Source organism: Desmodus rotundus, chromosome 13, assembly GCF_022682495.2.
Source record: "Desmodus rotundus isolate HL8 chromosome 13, HLdesRot8A.1, whole genome shotgun sequence".
Taxonomy (NCBI): Eukaryota; Metazoa; Chordata; class Mammalia; order Chiroptera; family Phyllostomidae; genus Desmodus; species Desmodus rotundus.
The window spans coordinates 93,625,392-93,646,428 of NC_071399.1; the positions used below are offsets into that span (position 1 = coordinate 93,625,392).

At 44.7% G+C, this 21,037-nt stretch overlaps 1 protein-coding gene across 1 annotated transcript in view; it reads right to left on the reverse strand.

Moving 5' to 3' along the window:
• TRPC4 (transient receptor potential cation channel subfamily C member 4) overlaps positions 1-21,037 on the reverse strand; it is a 98,636-nt gene that overhangs the window by 71,011 nt on the left and 6,588 nt on the right. The window contains exon 2 of the mRNA XM_024566758.3: positions 7,075-7,495. Coding sequence (XP_024422526.2) covers positions 7,075-7,452 — 378 coding nt within the window. The 5' untranslated portion in view covers positions 7,453-7,495. The remainder of the gene's footprint in view (positions 1-7,074; positions 7,496-21,037) is intronic.

Here is a 21,037-nt window from a genome sequence, read left to right on the forward strand (position 1 = left end):
GAAGAAAGAGCAAGAGAACATGTTTCAGAGGAATTATTATTTTTTCTATAATTTGTTGGTCTTCAAGAAGAATAAAAGATTAGAGAACACTCAGTTCTGCCCCCCACACCTAAAGGAACATTTGATCCACTCCAGAAGTCCTTGGAATCTGTCTTCCAAAATATCCACGAGCATGTTGGGTCCAGGCCAAATGGTCCTTCAGCCACGTCAAAGCATATTCCTGGGCTCACGCAGCGTATTAGCTGTAAGTTAATTTACATGTTAGGGTTACAGAATTAGTGCGTACAAAATATTTTATTGGTCCAATAATTGTGCTGCGGCTGTATTACCAATAGTAACCCTTCTCGCATCCCAAGTGCAGCCGCTCATGGCGTGTGGGGCGAGGCAGATGAGTCGGCATGGACCCCAGGTGTTCTGGACAGACCGACGAAGGGGGAGCATTTGGTGTGGACCAGACGTCTCTGCGGACATTTGCGACAGGACCAAATGTCCTGCAAGGGGATGAAATGTCAAAGTGACCAAGGAGATTAAATGGTGCATTTTTTAATGAGTCAGAATGACCATTTAGCTGAAGCCACTTTATCATTTAAATGGTGCAACATAGTCCATCTTTTAAAACTTTTCCATTTAGGACAGAATTATTCAGAATCTCTAATGACTGCCATTTTTGTGCTAATACAGTCTATGTTTTGTCATAATAGCTTTTAAATTCCCTGTTGTGAAATAGTAAGACAATTCAATTTCGGCACATTCAAATAACTTATTAATAAATGTGTTTTACATTGGTTACTACTCTGCGCTGTAAAGATCATATTTGGGGGTAATTTTCAGCTTTCTCATAGCAATGGCAGACTTAGACAATATTGTAAACCACTCCCCTATTGACAGTTTATATAAAAAGTTGAAAGAAACCATAACTGATCATTTATCCAGTCATATCTCACAATCGCATACTCATTCTGGGGGACGAACATCTTTAATGCTTTACTGTAATCCTCCCTCCTCCCCCCCCCCTCTGTTCTCTCTCAATTTTTATGGCACCTAAGATTATGATCACCCATGCATTTAGGTGCACTTACTGTAAAAACCCTGGATGTAACAAAAACAATGGAAAGGGGTAACCCCAGCTGGCTGACCACTAAGTAAGAGGCAACACTTTCAGCCTGCAAGGGGCAGCTCTAAAGCCAGGAGCACACAGGCGGTCTTCGCCAACAGTCTCATTTAACAGCCCCCATCGAGCTACCACCGTCCACAGGGTTACAGGAGGCAAATTGCTCTTCCGAAGCCTGATGAGAAAAACCAGAGGAATGCAAGAGTTCAAAGTAAATTTGGGGGCGGGGCGGGGGTCTGAGTTTTAGAGCAGAAAGTAATTGGATTCAATCTGAAAATTTCAGATTGTTTGAAGAACACAGTTATTTGCCAGTAGCCAGAGCTATATTTATTAGCATCTGTATCAATTAAATGATCTTCCTCATTTTTAGTCAGCAGGGCGCATGTTGGGTTGGGAGCGTATTTGCATTAGCTAGCTGGTGCCGGCCTCCTGCCTTAGACCCTTTGGTAGTCTGATCACGTAACAGGTGCCGTTTCTAGAGCCACAAATTGTATTAGCAAATATACTGAAACTATTTTTTAAACAGATCCCCTATGGGCACTGAGATTGGAAAAAAAAAAAAAAGAGTAAACTGAATTAAATTCTCCTTAACTCTCTAAGATCTCAAAGACCTAAGATTGGTTTCTATTGCCAATGCTTGTATTTTTCAAAAAAAAACACAAAAAAGTTATGCACTGTAGCGGGCGCATTGCCAAGGCTTAACTTTATCTTGTCAGCACATATTATATTCTTAGTATATTTGTTTGTCAATAGAAAGAGAGATTGTGGCATAATGAGAAATAATAGTATATTGAGCTGTTATCCCATTTCTTTATGAAGCACATTTACAGAATTTGACCACCAGGAGACTTCAAAAAGCAAGTAAATTAATACCATAATCCTAATTAACTGCCAAAACACCGAGACTGCGGGTAACTCAGACACTGTCCTGTTAGGAAACGATAAACAGGCCAGAAGTCGGAATTTCCACGACTCAGCTCTGCTCCTTCGCAGCACAAAGCTGCCAAGGATGTCGCTCTTCCTTAGTATTTATCGGGCCACTGAATTATAAGTGGCCTCGTCACGTTCCAGACAGACACACAGACTGAAGGTGTGGGTCTACAGGCTCTTCTACATTGTCGATCTACCTCGCACCCTGAATGAGGATAATTAACCGGTGATGCAATGATGCCCAGCTGCGTGGGCGCAATGGCTCACACCAGACAGCTCGGGGGCTGTGTCTGCGACCTCGGAGCCCCAGCACCGCACAGCCACGCGTGTCCCACAACTCGCAGTGTCCTCGAAGGCAGCTGGTCTCAGTGTGCTGTCTCCAGGCCAGCGCTTCCCGGGTGGCTTGTCGGAAATACGAGCTCCAGGGTCCCGCCCCAGACCTGCTGTGACAGGCTCTCTGGGTGGGACAGAGCATCCGTGTTTCCACCAGCCTGCCTGGGGCTCCGATGGCACCGAGGACTGACGGCCACTCTCTCAGTGAAGGAGGGAGGAGAACGTTCTGTTTCTGATAAGCATGTACTGAAGCAGCTGAAACTGGAGTTGCACTTGGCTTCAGAAGACCTCAAAGGGAAAGGTCTGCCAGAAAGAAGTGTAAGTCAAGTAGCCAATCAGGGGACTAGGAAAAAAGAGGGCTAAACAGTCACTCCGTTATCCCCTGCCGAGACAGAAGGAACAAACAACGTTAAAGAAAAGCTCAGTAAAATTATCAGAGATTCTCCGAGTAATGAGCCCAGCAAGGGAGCAGTCCCAGTAGAAATACATGGTTTCCTTTTCCTGCTTGGTGTTCAGAAACACCTGTTCTCGTCCTGTCTCCTACATGAACCAAATTAATTATTCCTTTTTCCCACTTTCGACAGTAAAAATAAAAAGACTTTGACCTGAGGGTCTACATTAAATATGGAAGGAAATATTTAAGACTCCAGGCCCAACAGGCAAAACCTAAGTATCTTCATTAAATTCTCCATTGAGAAAGTCTTTCGAGATACCACCAATCACAAACATTTAAACAATATACAAGGGAAAGGAGAGAAAATGTCAGAATGATCGGAAGATGCTCGATTTTATGCGCTTCGATGTCCTCACTATCATTTATGTATCGACCCCAGACCCACTCATTTCTTAATGTCTGATTGCCTCCTATTGAAATTCATTAAATCAAAACATGAGTATTTCCAGTCCGGTCCCTTGAACCTTTTCACACAGCATCTATGCCAGTTACCGGCATCACCTTTTCCCAGGTGTAAGCCCTTCTTCCTCTTTCTTCTTCAGGCCCTTCTCCTTGGGCTCCCGCAGGCCCTCCCCCGGCTAAGGTATTCGCCAGATGCAGTTTGTTTAAATTCGCAATTACCTGAGAACGTACTTCCCTCTCACCTTCCCTGTTGAGATCACCTTTATTTCTACCCCCGCGATATTTTCCTGTCTGTCCATAACTAGACCTGAAGACTCCAGAGAATGGGATGATGCCTCCCCCCGCCCCCCCCCCGCCCCCCGCCCAGAGCCCAGCCCCCAGCCTGGCCCCGGGAGAATGTGCCAGGTGAGAACACAAACCGACCGAAGCCTCAGAGCCCTGTGGCGTCAGGCTACCATCAAACACTGAATCTTTTTCCAGAGAAAGAAATCAGTATGTGACAGATTTACAAAAGAAAAATAATCTAACCTACATCTGTCACATTCTGAGCTCTAAGTGTCTAATAAGCAATCACACTGGTATGGTTTTTCTGTGAGATCCTCTTTCCCGACTCATTTTGAGACGAGGTATGTGTATTTTGTCCACTGGGATATTATTGCTCTCAGGTTTCAACACTTGGCTTAGTGACCTTCCCAAATCAATGGCAATGTGTCCCAGGGTCCTTAGGGGATACCCATGAGACTGAGAATCAGGCAATTATAATAATAGGCAAAACAGCTTTCAACGAGCAGTTGATGAGAGGAGAAATTCCTGTCGGGAGCCGAGCTGCTAGCCGCAGCACCGTGATTTATGGAGGCCTGCTCTGGAAGACGCCGGCTGTGCTCAGGGGCTGTGTCACCTAAGTAAATCACAGGCCTGCAGCCGGGCTTTCGGGAGCCGGCCCCTCCAAGGCCAAGGGCAACTCTGCGTGCTGTGCACCGTCCACCTGTCGTACTGCGACAGCCGCACACTCACCGCCTCGGAGGTAGGTCGGTTGGATTTGCTCTTGCAAAATTACAAAGTCCAAACGACAGGATATGATTTTTATGCATTGCCAGGGCCTTCACGGAAGAGGACAGATTCTCAAATGTACCAATAGAAAAGGAACATCTTTGGCCAGACACCCTAAACAAGAGAAATCTTCCAGAAACACACGGCCTGGGATACATTTCAGGCTCTTGGCGGATTTCAAACCTGTACTGCCTCTTATTAATAATCACAGTTTAGATCAAGTGCCTGGAAGGAGCCAGGGCCTACTTGTGAGACGAGAGTTGAGCTCGAAAGTTTAACGTCTTCTAACAAACATCCCTGTGATAACAGCTGCCTTCTCCAGGCGCCAGACCACCCTGGCCGGCACAGATGTCACCGACTAAAGACACAGTGAAATGTATGCTCTAGGCCCAGTGTGCTCAGACACTAGCTCCGAGAAGGCTACTTTGTAATGAATGAGAAAAACACATTTAATAGCGATTTTGTTTGGGAGGCTTATTGCAATCTAAAATAGACTCTCATCACCACATCTGTCTTATGGTGGCCTCTGGAGACATAGAATAGGAGGGTGTACAATGTAAGACCATTGTTGCTAGAAAATGCAGTTACTTCAGGGGTGTAACTGTGGGAGGAATTTCAAAACCCCCGGGGGACTGAGGGGTGGCGCCTGAACTTCCACAGAGAAAGACAGACTCCTGGTCACTCTGATGTGCCCCACACTCCCTCAGGGGTGGGCACCTGGGGTAGGACGTCACATACGCCATTAGAACTACAGTCACCTGTGTACCCCATCCAGGTTCATACAGCTTTGAAAGGACGGATCCGACAAGGACGTTTTTCTATTGGTAACGCTTAGCAATGTGATAGGAAGGTCACGCACCGACACCAGGATAGGAACCAAACAACGAAAAGCCAGCGAAGCAAAGCAGAGAAGTGCTGTCACTGCGGAGCGTTGCTCTGTCACAGGCTGGGGTCAGGGAAGGGGAAGGGGTGAGTGGAGGGGAAGCAGCGGGATGGACCAGAGAACGCGGGCTTCTGAGAAACAGCGAGTTCTCCAGGAGACACCCAGCCACAGATTCCCTCTCCTAAGAACAGCGAGGAGTCCGATAAAAGCCCCCCGGGAAGGAGAGACCGCAGCAGCTACAGCAGAGCTTGCTCTAAATCAGCGGGCTTCAACCCCTTCCTCTCATGGCACATGGAAACTAATTACTGAAATTTGGCAGCACACCCCAAAATATATTTTTTTTCTTGATCTAACAAAAAAAACAGGTATCATTTTGACTGACTTAAAAAAAATAATAACAGTAATTGCTTACCCATTTTGCTTCTAAGTGGCATTTTAAAAAGTCAGGTGCCTGCACTTGTATGTAAGGATTTCTGCTACCAAGAATTAACCAATAAGAGGCAACCTTTTTACCCGACACAACCAATAAGACGCAACACTATTTCATATGACCCACATATTTATGGTCCGAGGGCATTCACATCAGACGGTTCCTGTTGTGTTGGCTGGTGTCATTTTTTTTATTTGACAATCAATCTAAGGGAAAAGAGGTCAGTGCCCCTGACTAAGTGGTCAGGTACTGCATGTTTTCAAAACTTGTGCGGCACACTAGTTGGAAATCGCTGCTTAAAAAGAAGATGTCTCCTGAGAGTGGATCATTTTCAGAGACAGAGATTTGCGCATCATCGAAGAGGACAGAAATTGCTAGAGCTGTGATGACACTCACATCTAGTACGATTTTTCTTTAAGAGACACATTTCGAGCCCCTGCAGTACATTCAATGTCTCTGCAATTAGAGACACGTGGTGCAGGGAAGTGAGGGGCTCAGCATGGAAGGAAAAGAGATCGAATAACAATTCAGACACAGGCAGTAGCAGAGGGAAGGATCTAGAAAGACAAGAACAGGTTCCCTACTCATTTCTGCCTATGATTTCTCGCTTCCTTAGTGGTAAAAACAGGGAGATTACGAAGGGAAAAAAAAGAATCATGCTGTGTGACATTTTAGTTTATTTTCTACTGATGATAAGATGTAGCTTACAATTTGGTCATTAATAAATTCGATACTAAGTTTACAGTCAGAGTTCAGTTATTTTCTAGTGACCTTTTTAAACACTGAAGTCTCAATTTCAGAGGCTCCCCAAGAGTGGGCTGAAAAGAACGACACCAAAATGCGATGGCACAATTCACTTCTGCTGTTAAGACGCAGACTCTCAAAACCAGCAAGCAGTTTCAACAGAAAAATATCAAAAGAATTCAGCCTGCCCCTGCAGACTGTTAGCCAGTGACAGGAGAGAGAAAAACAGCCACAAAGACACAGAAGGTCCCAAACAGCCGGCTGGGCTACGCATCACACAGAAACGTTTCCAGTGTGAAGGGAGCCCAGGGGTCCGTCTGCTTTGGTTTGGTCATCACTCACGGTCTCATCCACCCGGTTAGAGGTGGCAGGGGTGGTGGCGGGGAGTGTGGGGGGGCATGAACTTGCACTTCACCGTTTCCTATCACAACAGTTCTGATTTCAATGCTTCTATTAACCTTTGCAGAGGTGTCCAACCTGTGGCCCGCGGGCTGCATGCGGCCCAGGACGGCTGTGAATGCAGCCCGACACAAAATCGTAAATGTATTTAAAACACGATGAGATTTTTTTTGTGATTACACGTCACAATGTATTTACCATGTGGCCCAAGACAACTCTTCTTCTTCCAGTGTGGCCCAGAGATGACACAAGGTTGGACGCCCCTGATCCAGGGATGTGAAGATCTATAGAAACCTTCTGCAGGTAAAATGAATGGAACACCGTACTTCTGCACGTACCTGTTTTTCTCCGCTGGGCTTCTTGTGGTTCAACAGCAGCTCCACGGCGCCCACGACCTCCTTCCTGATGGCGTGCAGCAGCGCGTCCCCCACGTAGACGTTAAAGCCCAAGAGCAGCTCGATGAGCTCCAAGTTCTCGTTTTCGATGGCAATTAGGAGAGCCGTTCTTCCAAGAGGATCGATGCAGTTAATATTGATTTTAAAATAAATTTCCGCTTCCTCTAGGGACTTCTTGACACTGGCATAATCCCCCTTTTCCACGGCATTTAAGTAGGCTTTTTCTGACGGCGAGAGTTCCGACTCCGCCCGCACTATCCGCAGAGGGATGCGGTCCCGGTAGGGGGCGTTAGCGTTCCTCTTGTAGTAGAACTGAGCCATGCCTCATGCCGTGCTCTTTCTTTTTTTCTTTTTGTGTGTGTCTCTGAAAGTGCAAACAAACAAAAACCCCACAAGGATTGGTGTTAGTACACGTTTTAATTATTAAGCATCATACAACTCACAATTACGCCAGTAACAATGACGATGCCATTATTATTAAGTAATCCTAGTGAAGTCGTTTTTTTTCAACAAAGGAAATGGATTTGATAATTTTTCGGGTATCTGCAAACACAAGGTACAAAGTCCAAATCTAAGAGGAATAAAAAGAGGTTAGTATTTGCAAGTTATTTTAAAAAGTTACTTTGCAAACGAACGACATGACGCCCTACCTCAGTTCAATAGTAACTTCCCTTATGAAGCAGTTCTGGTTTTTACCCGTCGATGTCCAGATTCTTTATCATGATTTCTCAAATACCTAGGTTCAGGAACTGCTATTCAAAACTGTTGATTACATTCATCTGGTCTAACGTGTCACTTACGGCCACGGTTTTCCCGTTGACTTTCTCTCTGGAACACCTACCCGTTGATGGAAATGGCATGTGGAAGTCCCCTACGATGGCTGTATTCCTATCCGTCTCTCCCTTTCTGTTCTCAACGATATTTACTTTGCATATTTTGGTGCACCTCGGCTTTGTGAGTAAATGTTTATAAGAGTTGTATCTTCTTGTTAGATTGACACCTTCACCGAGTTCACTATGGAGTGGCCTTCTTTGTGTCTTATTACAGCCTTCGTTTTAAAGTCTATTTTGTCTGATATACGTACTGCACCTCAGCCTTTTCTTTCTTTGACACAAAACATCTATCCCTATCCCTTCACCTTCAGTCCGCGTGACTTTTAATCTGCAGTGGGTCTCCTGTAGACAGCAGATATATGGGTCTTGCTTTCTTATCCATTCAGCCGCGCTATGCATTTTGCTGGGAGCATTAACTTCATTTACATTTAAAGTGATTATTGATGGGTGTGTGGTTATTGCCATTCTTTATTCATACTTATATCTCTTTTTTTTTCTTCTTCTTCTTAAAGAAGTTGGTTTAACATTTCTTATAATAGTGGTTTGGTGACAATGAACTATTTTAGCTTTTTCTTTTCTGGGAAGCTCTTTATTTCTCCTTCAAATTTAAATGATGGCCTCATGAGTAGAGTCATCTAGGTCGAAGGTCCTTGTTTTTCATCACTTTGAATGTTTGGTGTCAATCCCTTCTGCCCTGGAAAGTTTCTGTTGAGATATCAGCTGTTCATCTTCTGGAAGCTCCCTTATAACTAATTAACTGTTTTTCTCTTGCTACTCTCTTTGTCTTTAATCTTTGCTATTTTTTAAAGATTTTATGTATTTATTTTCAGAGAGAGGGGAAGGGAGGGAGAAAGAGAGGAGAGAAACATCAATGTGTGGTTGCCTCTCACGAGCCCCCTACTGGGGACCTGGCCTGCAACCCAGGCATGTGCCCTGACTGGGAATCGAACTGGTTACCCTTTGGTTTGCAGGCCAGCTGTCAATCCACTGAGCCACACCAGCCAGGGCAAATCTTCACCATCTTAATTATACTGTGACTTGGTGGGCATCTGTATGGGTTCATCGTGTTCTGAACTCTCTGTGCTTCCAGACTTGTGGGTCTTTTACCTGTACCAGGTGAGGGAAGTTTTCAGTTACTATTTCTTCTAGTAGGTTCACAATCTCTTGCTCTTTCTCTTCTCCTTCCAGGGCCCCTAACAGGCAGATGTTATCATGCTTGCTGTCCCAGGTGTCCCTTAAACCATCCTCACTTTTTAAAATTCTTTTTTCTTTTTGCTTCTCTGATTGGCGTTTTCTGCTACCTTGTCTTCTAAATTGCTGATTCAGTCCTCTGCTTCTTCTGTTGACTTTTCCTAGTGTATTCTTCATTTCAGATATTTTACCCTTCCTTCCTGACTGCTTCTTTTTTTAGTTTCTATGTCCTTTTCTATGTTTGCTGTCTCTTTGTTGGAGTTCTCACTAAGTCCCTTTAGCTGCTGACAGCAATGTCTGACACAGCGCGATCTCCCCACGTTAACTTCCACTTTAGCGCAAACCCAAACGGGGCCTGTTGACGTTACTCCAGAGAACAGGAAATTGAGTGTAATTAAAGACAAAAGAAGCCATCAGGTAAAATCTGCAGGGTTTGCAGCCCTCACGGCCCCTGGGTGAACGGGTACTTCGCCAAACCTGTACTGACCCCAGTGAAGCTGAGACACACTGTTGCAACGAGATGCCCATTTGCAACACAAATAAGGGACAAATCCTCGGACACCTGCAATGATACTCACGTAACTAAAAAGTTCTTACCCTGGTCTCTGTTCACCTCGCTAGCTGATGTACCTCAACTCTGAAAGCTTTAGTGTTTGGGGATATAAAGAGATTTATTTAGGCTCCAGAGCCAAAGTGCCACCCTCCCTTTTCAGGCTCTGTCAGCAAAATCATCATTGTCATCATCATCATTTAGCAGTAATGTTGTTTTAATTTGTTGGAAAATCAAGAACACCATCTACTTATCCCTGAGTCATAATCATAATAATTTTAGTGTCTTTTTTAAGAAAAACAAATCAGCAACGTAAAATGTGAAGCCTTACAAGTTCCCAGAGAGCAAGATACCTGGGCTCCTCGCCCTCTGCCACCGCACACCAGCCTGGGGGGAAAAGGCTCTGTTCCGAACCCACCATAACCTGTAAACCACGAGGGAGATTAGTCCATCTCTGCGAGCCCAGGAGGTGAGCAGGCAGCACGGTGTCCAAAGGGAAACAGGATGTAAAACTCCCTCCGTCCTTCTATGGCGGGTTGTGAGCACTGCCGCTCTCGTCTGCATTGGTTCTGTTTCTGAATGAATGACCTACTGTTTTACAGTAGGAAAACAGCACCTAGTCTGGGGCCGAAAAAGCCTCTTAAATATCATATTTTGAGATCTTCAATTAAAGCCATAAATCTACTTTTGTAAATTGTTGATTTGAAAATGTGATTTTTCCTTATGTTCAAAAGAAGGTACACGCTTTTGGTCATTGGAAGGGTCACAAGTTCTCTCACTACGGGTCCCTTAGGTCTCACGGGTGCTAAAGAAGGTTGTCCCTCACTTATCTGTCCCCTTTCTTCTTTTACAGCTCGGGGGATTCAACCTGCAACCCTGGCATGTGCCTTGACCCAGGATCAAGCCCACAGCCTTTTTGGTGTAGGGGGCGGTGCTCCAACCAACTGAGCCACAGTGGCCAGGGCACTAACCAATTTATTTTAAGACACTGAATTGCAAAGGCACAGTGGCAGAGTTAAACTTAGTGCCTAAGATATCTTTTTTCCTTCCATGGCTGCTGTGGCTCAGTGGATGAGTGACAACCTGCAAACCAAAGAGTCGCCAGTTCAATTCCCAGTCAGGGCACGTGCCTGGGTTGCAGGCCAGGTCCCTAGTAGGAGGCGTGTGAGAGGCAACCACACATGGATGTTTTGCTCTCTCTCTTTCTTCCTCCTTTCCCCTCTCTAAAAATAAGTAAATGAAAGCTTTTTAAAAAGGAATCTTTTTCCTCAGTGGTCATGGGTCACACGGGGTAAATACTGTCTTGCACTTAGTAATTATGCAAATCACGTCAGTTGAGCACAATAACTCGGATGATATGTCACCTTTTCTTCTCGTTGGTGAAATGTTAGAATTCTTATGTGTTTGAAAAGCAGCAGCAGCAAAACGACTCAGTGGTGCTCTGTCCACCTTCCATTTGCCCCGCACGACCAGTACGCAGCCCTAGGGGAGACGGTGCCCACTTCTCTGGGCCCCGTCTTAGTTCTGACTCTGTTCTCACACAGAGAGGAGCTTCGGGGGGCAGTGAAGAACGTCCACGCTAAGGTGCACATCCCGGACTCGCACACACTCGCTGTAAGGCCTCGGCCACGACGACAAGGGTCACACATGCTCTCCATTCACAGGACAAGAGACAGAGGCTTAAATTCAATGCAAACCCCGCCTAAAGTGACAGCCGGCGGAGCTGAGATGGGGACGCTTGTAGGTCTGACACTGTCCTCCTGCCTACTGTCTGTTAAAGTCCTAACAGAGCTCATAGCTAGTGCGAGAATCAGGAAGGTAACAAGCAGGAAGGTCTCAATGTACGGAGCACATGACACACGCCCACTGAATATTAACTACTAGTAGTATTGCTGTTAGAGCTATTGCTACCCGGCCGGAGCGGAGAAGTCCCAGGGACTCTCTTGGGTGCCTGGCACTCTGCATCCCCCCACCCCACCCCCCAGGACAACAGCGGAAGCCATAGTTCCTAACCTCCAAACCTGCATTTTGATCACATCTGTTGCTCTCTCTCTTTAAAGTTTAAATTACATGGTTAGGGTCCAGGGCATGACTGACACGTCTCACAACGCAGGCACATCCAGGGTTAACCTGCATCTCTATCCGTTGGAGGCAGAGAGCATGATTTCCATATGAAAGTCACAATCACTCAGCTTAGAAATAAGCTGTGGACTGGAACGCGATCTTCATAACATCTCGGTAATAAATTGCGAGCTATGATCCTTTCACTTAGTGGGGGATTATTACGTTTCTGACACTGTGATATATTATTTTATATAGCTCACCAACTGCACTATTCATTAGGATTGTGCTCGAGGGTTACGGGTACTGAGTCATTTATTCAAGGTGATCCAGCTAGAAATGTGAAGGTCCGAATTCCAACTAGCGTCTAGGGGACATCGAATCTCAGGCTTTTGATCGCCACCCCCCAAATGACTGGCGCAGTCTCGCACAACTCAAATGACAGCCGTGGTCAGAGTGTGGCAGTGTGCTGGCATTTTTCTCAGACGCGGTAAACCGGAATATTCCTGCAGCCAGAATATATCCCCTCCTGCAACAGGCTGTAAAAATAATCACATGTGAGTCTGAAATATGATCTTTTCATGAGCTAGAGCATCAATAATTAATTTTCAGACCCAAATCTCGCCTTCAGCAAAATTTTTGCCAGCAGGAAGTACTATGTGTTTTCTTGAGCTGTAGCGCACTGTTTTGCTGGACAACTTGGTTGACAGGTCGCATCCATGAGGACGCTGGGGATATAAATCAAATCAGCAAAGTAAAGACTGGCTCCAGAAAGCGACACATAAATTACTGAATTCTACTTTTTCATTGTTCCCATTGCCAGATATCTGCTACCCCCGGAAAAGAATATTTTAGCTCTTTTAGACCATGGGCCTTTTTCTGAAAGGCAATGCTTCGAATAAAGAGGGTTATTAATGGTGAGAAATGTTTCATGGAATTATTTATTCTAGAAAGATGGCAGAATTGTCTAAAAATATACAGGCATTTCCTAAAACTATTAAAAACAGAGCTATCATGTGACCCAGCGATCCCACTTCTGGGCACACATTTAAAGGAAATGGAAAGAGGACTCTGTACTCCCATGTCCACTGCAGCGTGACTCCCAAGAGCCCAGGCAGAAGACACCTGAGTACCTGCCCACGAAGGAATGGCTAAATCAGATGACATGCATACACACGAAAACAGCACATTAGCCACGAGAAGGAAGGAGATTCTGCCATCTGAGCCAACTCAGACAGACCTTCAGGGCTTGTGCTAAGTGGGATTAATCTGACAGAGAAAGACATTGGCAAATACTACATGGTATCACTTCTACGTGAGTTCTAAAAGAACAGTTGAACTCACAGAAACAGAGAGTACAGCAGTGGTTGCCGGGGCCGAGGGGTGAGGGCGGGGAAACAGGAAGATGTTGGCTGAAGGGCTCAAACGTTCAGCTCTAAGATGTGTAAGGGCTTTGTCTTCCTCTGCCTGGCTCATTGCACTGAGCATAAAGGTCTCCAGCTCTGTACATGCTGTTGCAAACGGCAAGATCTCCTTCTTTCTTATGGCCGAGTAGTATTCCATCGTGTAAAGGTACCACACCTTGTTTATCCACTCGTCTACTGGGCACTTGGGCTGCTTCCAGATCTTGACTATTTTAAATAACGCTGCAATGAACATAGGGGTGCGTATATTCTTTCAAACTGGTGTTTTTCTGATTCTTAGTATAAATTCCCAGAAGTGGGTCAACAGGCAGTTCCATTTTGAGGACACTCCGCATTGGTTTCCACAGTGACGGTACCAGCCACATTCCCACCCACAGTGCCCAAGGGCTCCCCTTTCTCCATGTCCCCACCAGCACTAGTGGTTTGTTGGTTTATTGATGGTGGCCATTCCCACAGGTGCCCTGACACAGTTCCCATGGCCAGAGGGAACGGGGTGGGTGTGAGCAAAGGTGGTGGGGCGACAATGGGGACATCTGTATCAGTGTCAACAATAAAGTTAAAAAAGGGATGTATAAGTTCTGAGGATCTGATGTATAACATGATGAATTTAGTTGGTAAAATTGTATTGTATAACTTGAAAAATTTGCTAGAAGAGTAGAATGTAAATGTTCTCATCAAAAATGATACATATACGAGGTAACGGGTGTGTATATGAACTAACTTTTCACAGTGTACACATGTATCAAATCACAACAAGGTACCTGTTAAATAACTTATGATTTTATTTGTCAATTATAGTGCAGTAAAGTGGAAACATAGTGAGACAGTGGCAATGTGACTCCGCCCCCAGCCCACCCTCTGGGGACCTGCAGATCCAGTTAGGAGCTTATTGAAAACTGGGTGATGTCGCTGTCCACGCAAGCCTTCAAGCCGCCCAGGGCGGTCCGAGAAAAGGGGGTCCCGGCTGTGAGTACCGGGGACTGAAGAACAGCGTGATGGCTTCCGGCAGATCGACACGGTGTGTGGAAAGGAAACAGAGACTCACTTCGGGAAGAACTAGGCCTGAGTGTTTGGAGGAGAAATGGGACGGCTCTCGGGGTTGGGATGGGGGTACCCCCAACATCTGCTCTTTCCTCGAGGACTACCTTGGGTGTCCAGGGTCCCCCTAAAGGCCCCCGACGGCCCCTCACAGCTTTCAGGGAAGCGTGGTTGCCCCCCTCCAGGTGTCCCCCGAGCTTGGCCGCCACAGCCCATTGCCAAGGCCTGGAACCCTCACTGGACAAAAGCTAGGGACATCCCGGGCTGGCGGTGGGACGTGCGGTTTGGAGGCCCAGGTCCCTGACAGAAGGGGGCCTTGGGTGGGGTGCAGTGACATGCTGGACTATCGTGCCTTCCAGCTTGTCCACGCTGTTGTCCCGGCTGGTAGGGACTCTGTTTCCTGTGCACCATGTACTACTACTGGGAAACAGAGCAGGGACAAGCGGTCCAAACAACGCTGAGGTGAGCCTCACTCGGGGCAGGAAGCCTAAACGGGCCCCTGGGGGGAAGCTGGCTTTAGGGTAGGTTCCTCGAGGGCCCGGAGGTGGCGTGCTTGCTATTGACCATGGGCCAGGCTTGTTTCCATGGTAGCAGATGCGGTGCTGAGAACCATGGTTACACCATGACATCAGATTTTGGACAGAAACACAGGTTAGAAATGTCAGCCCGAAAGATGAATTGGGCTCTGTCTTCCGGGACACGACCCCCAGCCCCGAGCCCAGAATGTCACCCCACGTCTCACTGTCCTTTGATTAAACCTCAGTGACAGCTCACACAGGCTGCCCAGAAGGGCCTCCGGGCACCAGCAGCCAACACTAACCCGGAAAGGGCGGCAGGAAAACACTGGGACTCCGTGGCCCGGACCACCTAGCCCTCCCTTTGCCGTGCGGGGCTGAGAACATGCTGGGTCGGTCAGGTCTGCATCGGGGAGATGGCTGCCCCCCCGACTTCTGCATCCTTTTTGCATTGATTAAAAAACTACCATGTGTATATTTTTAAAAAGACAAAGAGTGCACACATCAGGGCACACGAGTGTGACTGGATTGCACGAAGCCAGCAGCACATCCAGTGATCCTACGGGGCCACGAGGCAGAGCCACCGTCTCTCTCACCGGCAGGCTCAGGTGACGTCTTCAGTTACACGATCTAGTGTAGAACTTCGGTGACGGACACACGCAGAGCCACTCAAAGGAGAGACAATCTCTCCGGCCTCAGGCAGGCTTGGCAATAGTGTAACACAAGCAGCACTTTCCCACCCTTTTGCAGTGGACTTTAAATGGGGGAAATGGCAATTAGTCAGAAATACCACAATCCTGAAAGACACCTCGCCTCCAGGACAGAGGCCAGACCGCCACCCATGGCGACGCCTCTACCGTTGGTTCAGCTTACAGTGTGCTCGCTGGTCAGTGCGGAAGACTGTCGGTTAGAACTTAACTACAATTGCTTGGCGCCACATTAATCCGGTTCTATTCAGAATTGACTTCTTAATACAGAATAGCTTTAAAGTGGTGATGTGGATTCCAATGTCAAAGACTTGGTAAATTTCCAAGAATAATGTTACTTATGAGCTAATAAAAAAAAAATCGGGTTAAAGATTCCAAAACTGTTTTGCAGTTGCTACATTTATCCCTCTGTGGGTATAATCAGGTGCCTATACCATGCAACATAAGTGTAATTTCTTTTAAAAAAAAAATTTGGCCTCAATGTTTCAGTGTCCCAGTCAAAATATAAGCTAAGAAGGACTTGAGTTTTGGGCTTTGGTGGAATGGCGTGTGTGGGACAGAAACTCCTTTTGGTAACAATCAGAAAAGGTGAGCAAATCCAAGCAAACAATCCCATAAACAAGCTTCTATCTAAAGAGAGTCGCAGGGCTAACTAGGGCTTAGGGGGCCTGGCTCTGAGAAAGAGAGAAAAACTGGAGAGAGGAGCTGATCTGCAAACCGTGTGCCCCCACAGAGCACTGGCCAGGGCAACCCGAATGCAAGGCCCCCGTGCCCAGTAAGAAGGAGGACAGACCAAAGTGACCTTCAGCAGCTCTTCACCTGAGACATCTGTTAAAATCTTAAGCTTTGCAGGAAAACAAGTAAGACACTTATCAGAAAGCTGCTGAAAATTAGGGCACAGTATTCATCATTTAAGACAAAATTCACTACTCAGGAGCCTGCAAGGAGAAGTGGTCTTATTAAACAGCCTCGGTTCTCAGACCTTGGGGACAGGTGACATATTAGCAGGGTCACCCAGGGAGTCACAGAGCAAAGTCGGAAAGTCAGCCTCTTGTTAGCTCAGCTTGTGCCTGTGTCAACACATCCACCCCATCCTATCCTTCTGCTGAAAGACAAGGTGTATCCTCTCTCTGGGAGAGGGTGGCAAATGTGCTACAGTTTTCAAAACACATTTTTCACCTTTAAATTAAAAAGTATGAGATAGTCCAAAAAAATTAAGAAGAAACAGACCAACACATAACTCTGTTATTGAAGGCATCAGCCTCATACTTTAAATATCCAGGGATGTTCAGAATTTAGACAGAAAAATGGAAAATGTTATTGGGAATCTAAAATCTATAAAAAAATAATAAAATTGAAAGCCTTGAAGTGAAAAGTGCAGTAATTAAAAGTAAAAACTGAAATAAGTTGAAGAGCAGAAGGACATGGTAAAGAAAGAGGATTCATGAATGGAAAGATAAGGCTATAAAAAGTATCCAGGTTATAGCCCAGAGAGAGAAACTGAATGGAAAATACATTAAAAGAAGCATCAAAAGAATAGTAGAGAACTATGGCACAGAGTGAAAATGTAAAAACATGGTAATTGGAGTGGAGGCCTTAAGGGAGAAAGTGCAAAGCTGACTGTGAACAGATAATGACAAAGAATTTTCTAAAACCGATGAAAGATATCAAGCCAAATTTAAGAAATATTCCAAATGTCAAGCAGTGGAAATCCACAGACATTACCTAGGTACATGATTGGAAAACTCCTGAAAACAAAGGACTAGAAGAAAAGGGAAGAGCAACCGCAAAGAAAACCACATTGCACCAAAGGGGAGACAATTAGACCGACCGCTGACTTCTCCGCAGAAATGATGGAACGCAGACGTACATTGAGTGGCCTACTTACTAAAGAAGATAATGTCCAGCCTAAAATATTCTACCCAATGAAAAGAGCTTGACAAGGGAGGTGAAAATAAAAACTTTTAATTAAACAAAAACTTAGAAAATTCATTGCCACCAACAAAATCCACTGACACGAAAAGCAGTAACATTACCTCGTGGTTCTCCACAGAGGCTTGGGTGCGTTAGCAGGAACGCAGGCATATAAACATAGCCACTGTGGTGTCTGCAATTATAAATGAGAAAAGAAACTAAAACAGAAAATAAACAGATATAATTGTTCTTGAAAAAAACAAAAAATTAAATCTATCCAGTTCAGCCCACTGTCCCCCAAAATGCATGTGCGTGGGCATGCATAACATTTTATTTTTTAAAGATGACTATACTAGCCCTCAAATTTAATTAAACCTACTGTAAAGTAAGAAATAAAGGCAAAAATAACTTCAAAAGTTAGATACTGTGCTTTAGATGGTCTTACATTTGTTTTTCAAATAATTGGCAAACACTTTGAAAGGCTGCTAAGAATTTTAGAAAAATAAACAAAGTTTTTAAAATTAAAATGTTCAACTCTTTTTAAACTAGTTAGCTATGGTTAATCAATAATATATCTTAAGAGTTTCACTGTTTCAGAAAAGATATTTGAAAATAATCATATCTGTAGTGAATATTTTTAATATTTATCCTTATGATTATAGTGAGCATTCGTTCATTTTCAATCACAAAATAAGGCCAGAAATCCCAGAAGCATCCCTGTACCGATTTTTTTCCTTGCACCGGGGCAGAGAGGACAAGGGGTCCTTTTTCTCCCACACGAGAGCACATTCACCACTCCCTTCCTAGTACATGACCGAGATGTCAAAACATGGAACCTCCTTTCTTAAGGTCTTTCCCTTAAGCCCTTCTTGGCTTAATTTTTCTTAAATGTGTTAGGGGGGGAAAAACCCACTTCTATTTCCAACCTAAAGAGAAACCCACAATGGTTGTTTTATGGGCCATATTAAAATAGAGATTGCAATTAAATTCCACCACGAACACAGGATCTTAGCACAATTGTAGCAATGTTCAGAAAAAATAAATGGGCACCAGCCCTGCCATGCACCTGTGGAAGCTCCCTGCTCGGGCTGAGGCCGTGGCGAGGAATGGGGATTTGCAGGAGGCAACTCCTGTCGCAGGCTCCAGGCCCTGCGGGAAGAGCCGGGAGCCCAGGGCTGGTTTAGACAACAGGACGCATCCGTCTGTACGCAGAGGGCCGGCGGAATGCCAGCGGGAGATATTACTGAGCGTCCCATTGGAGGTGGACCAACGGGTGCAGGACACTCTGTGAGCAGCCGCTCACCCTTTTTAGCTACTCATACGTCCGCTTCCTTACGGTGAAAACAATCACAACAAATCCTGACAGATCCTAAACCCTGTTACAAGCTGAGAAGTACAATTCACTTGATGAGTAGAGAGATTCTCTTGAATCACATTAATTTTGATACATAATCCTTGAATATTTTTATAGATGAGATCTCATTTTGACCCATAAGACCAAAAGCATTATAATAATGTAGCTCATCTTTCAAACCACATTTGTCAAATCAACTGAAATGAGCCAAAGTTACATCTCAAACCTGCCTTGATTAGACAAAATGCCTCATTTCAAATACTTGTTTACATCTTCTCAATCCGCTTGTCTCCTGCCTCTATTTTTACTTTATAGGTATCTATATTTTTAAAAAATTAGAGGCTAAAATATTATATTATTAAAAAGACCCTTTGCAGGTTTTGTTGCCAAAAATTATCACCATTAACTATTATTCTGAAAGAGGGAAGTTTTCAATACCTAATTTCACCCAATGTTTCAATTACAGCCATGTGATGACTGGTGAGAAGGCACTGAAGTAATACTGGAGAGTTATGCTTTAAATTCCGGTTTTCATGGCTCACTGCTACGTACAACAGAATACAAAACAGTTTTTATTCTTCAAGTTAAAATTGTTGGTATTTTATATGTTGGAAAAACTCTGTTATAATGGAACTACTATTATAATGACATATTTTTTCATTAAAGCCTCTTTCACTCATGAAAGGGCAAAATCATTTGCCGGTTCGCTTTGTTCCAAGAACGTGCTGAAGAGCTAATGAAAGTAAGCGGCGGTCCGGCCCTCCATGCTGCTCATTACCAATGAAAATATAAGGGCGAGGTTGAAACAAACCAGATAAGCAAATGAGCCGTACTCCCGCCAGCATTCTCTTCTCAGGCAGCACATGCAGAAGGACACAGCTTTTTTTTTTTTTTAGATACAAAGCTACATAATATCTTACAGAGCAATGAGAACCCTAAAATTTGAATTTTTTTTACAAATATGTCTTTATTCCTAATTGTCAAAGTTCTCAGAGATAGCCGTTCTAATTATTTCGTGTAACACCTCTCAGTAAAGCAACAATTCTGGCAGAGGAGGTAGTCCGAGGAATGTAGGTCCCAAAAATTAATTTTAAAAGATGAATGTAGCTAGCTCAGTTCCTTTTTTGTTCACAATATTTAATGCCATGGAACGATGGCCTATTTCTGGGTCTCCAATGCATGCTCAGCTCTACAAACTGCTGACTAACACGCACCAACAGTGGACATGGAGAATCCCCAGCTGCCTGCAGAAGGGGTCCACCCTTCCCAGAATATCTTGATGTCCCAAGGCAAAGGTGCAGGGAGGGCATGAGGGTCCAAGCCACTGCATCCCCAGCTCCAAAATTGGCTGCTTCTCTTAGATTTGCTTCACTGGTCCCGGGGGGCAGGGGAGGGGGGCAGAGCGGGCAGCAAATTGTGAATGTAGCACCATAAATCCATTGAGGCTTTGGAAAATGCCTCACCTCCTAAAACACATTGCCTCTGAAGGGTAAGTTAGTAATATCTGCATGAAATGAAAGCACCATCACTAACAATAGCAATAATGTTATTTAAAGTGAATATAGATATGTACATAATAGTCAGAAAACCTAAGTCCTGCTCTTACAGGAAACAATAATTTGAGGCAATAAGGATGCATTTGAATTTCCTCCAACACGACCCAATGTTTTGGGTTTTTTCTTTTAAGTCCGTGTATAGACTAATTGATTGTAATACAATTGTATTATTTCCTCAGTGAGTTCTCCACTTGCATGAGAAAAGAGAGGGGACAAAGGAGTAAAATGTCTGTAAGATATTGTGGGATATTGAAATGTCGTAGTGAGAGGGTTATGGGATGTCTTTGTTTGAGATCTTAAAGAGAAAGGAAAAATATGAGCCTCTCCACATTCTTAGCATCTAGACCAGTGACTGTTAAATAAGCCTTTAACAAAGCATCCTACATGTGTGTGTATATATGTAGTATATGCGTACATGATAAAAAATCATGTAGTAAGATATGAGAGACTTGCTTAAAAACAGAGTTTTGAATTAGATGACCTCCTAAGTCATTTATTGTATATCTAATCGTTCCATAGGTGCAAATGTTGGCCGATAACTTTTATTGTCTTTTATGGGCTACTCTACACTCTTGGCTTACATATCTCATGACTGCTGATATTCATCTGTAGGCACCACGGACGCGCTTACCACCCAGGAGTGGTTCCCACTCTTCGATGTTCTCTGTTACTTCCGGAGCACTCTACGTACAGATGCGCAAGCCTCTAGAAGAGATTAAACAGGCCCAATTGTGCTTATCCAACTACAAGTACCGGAGAAGGG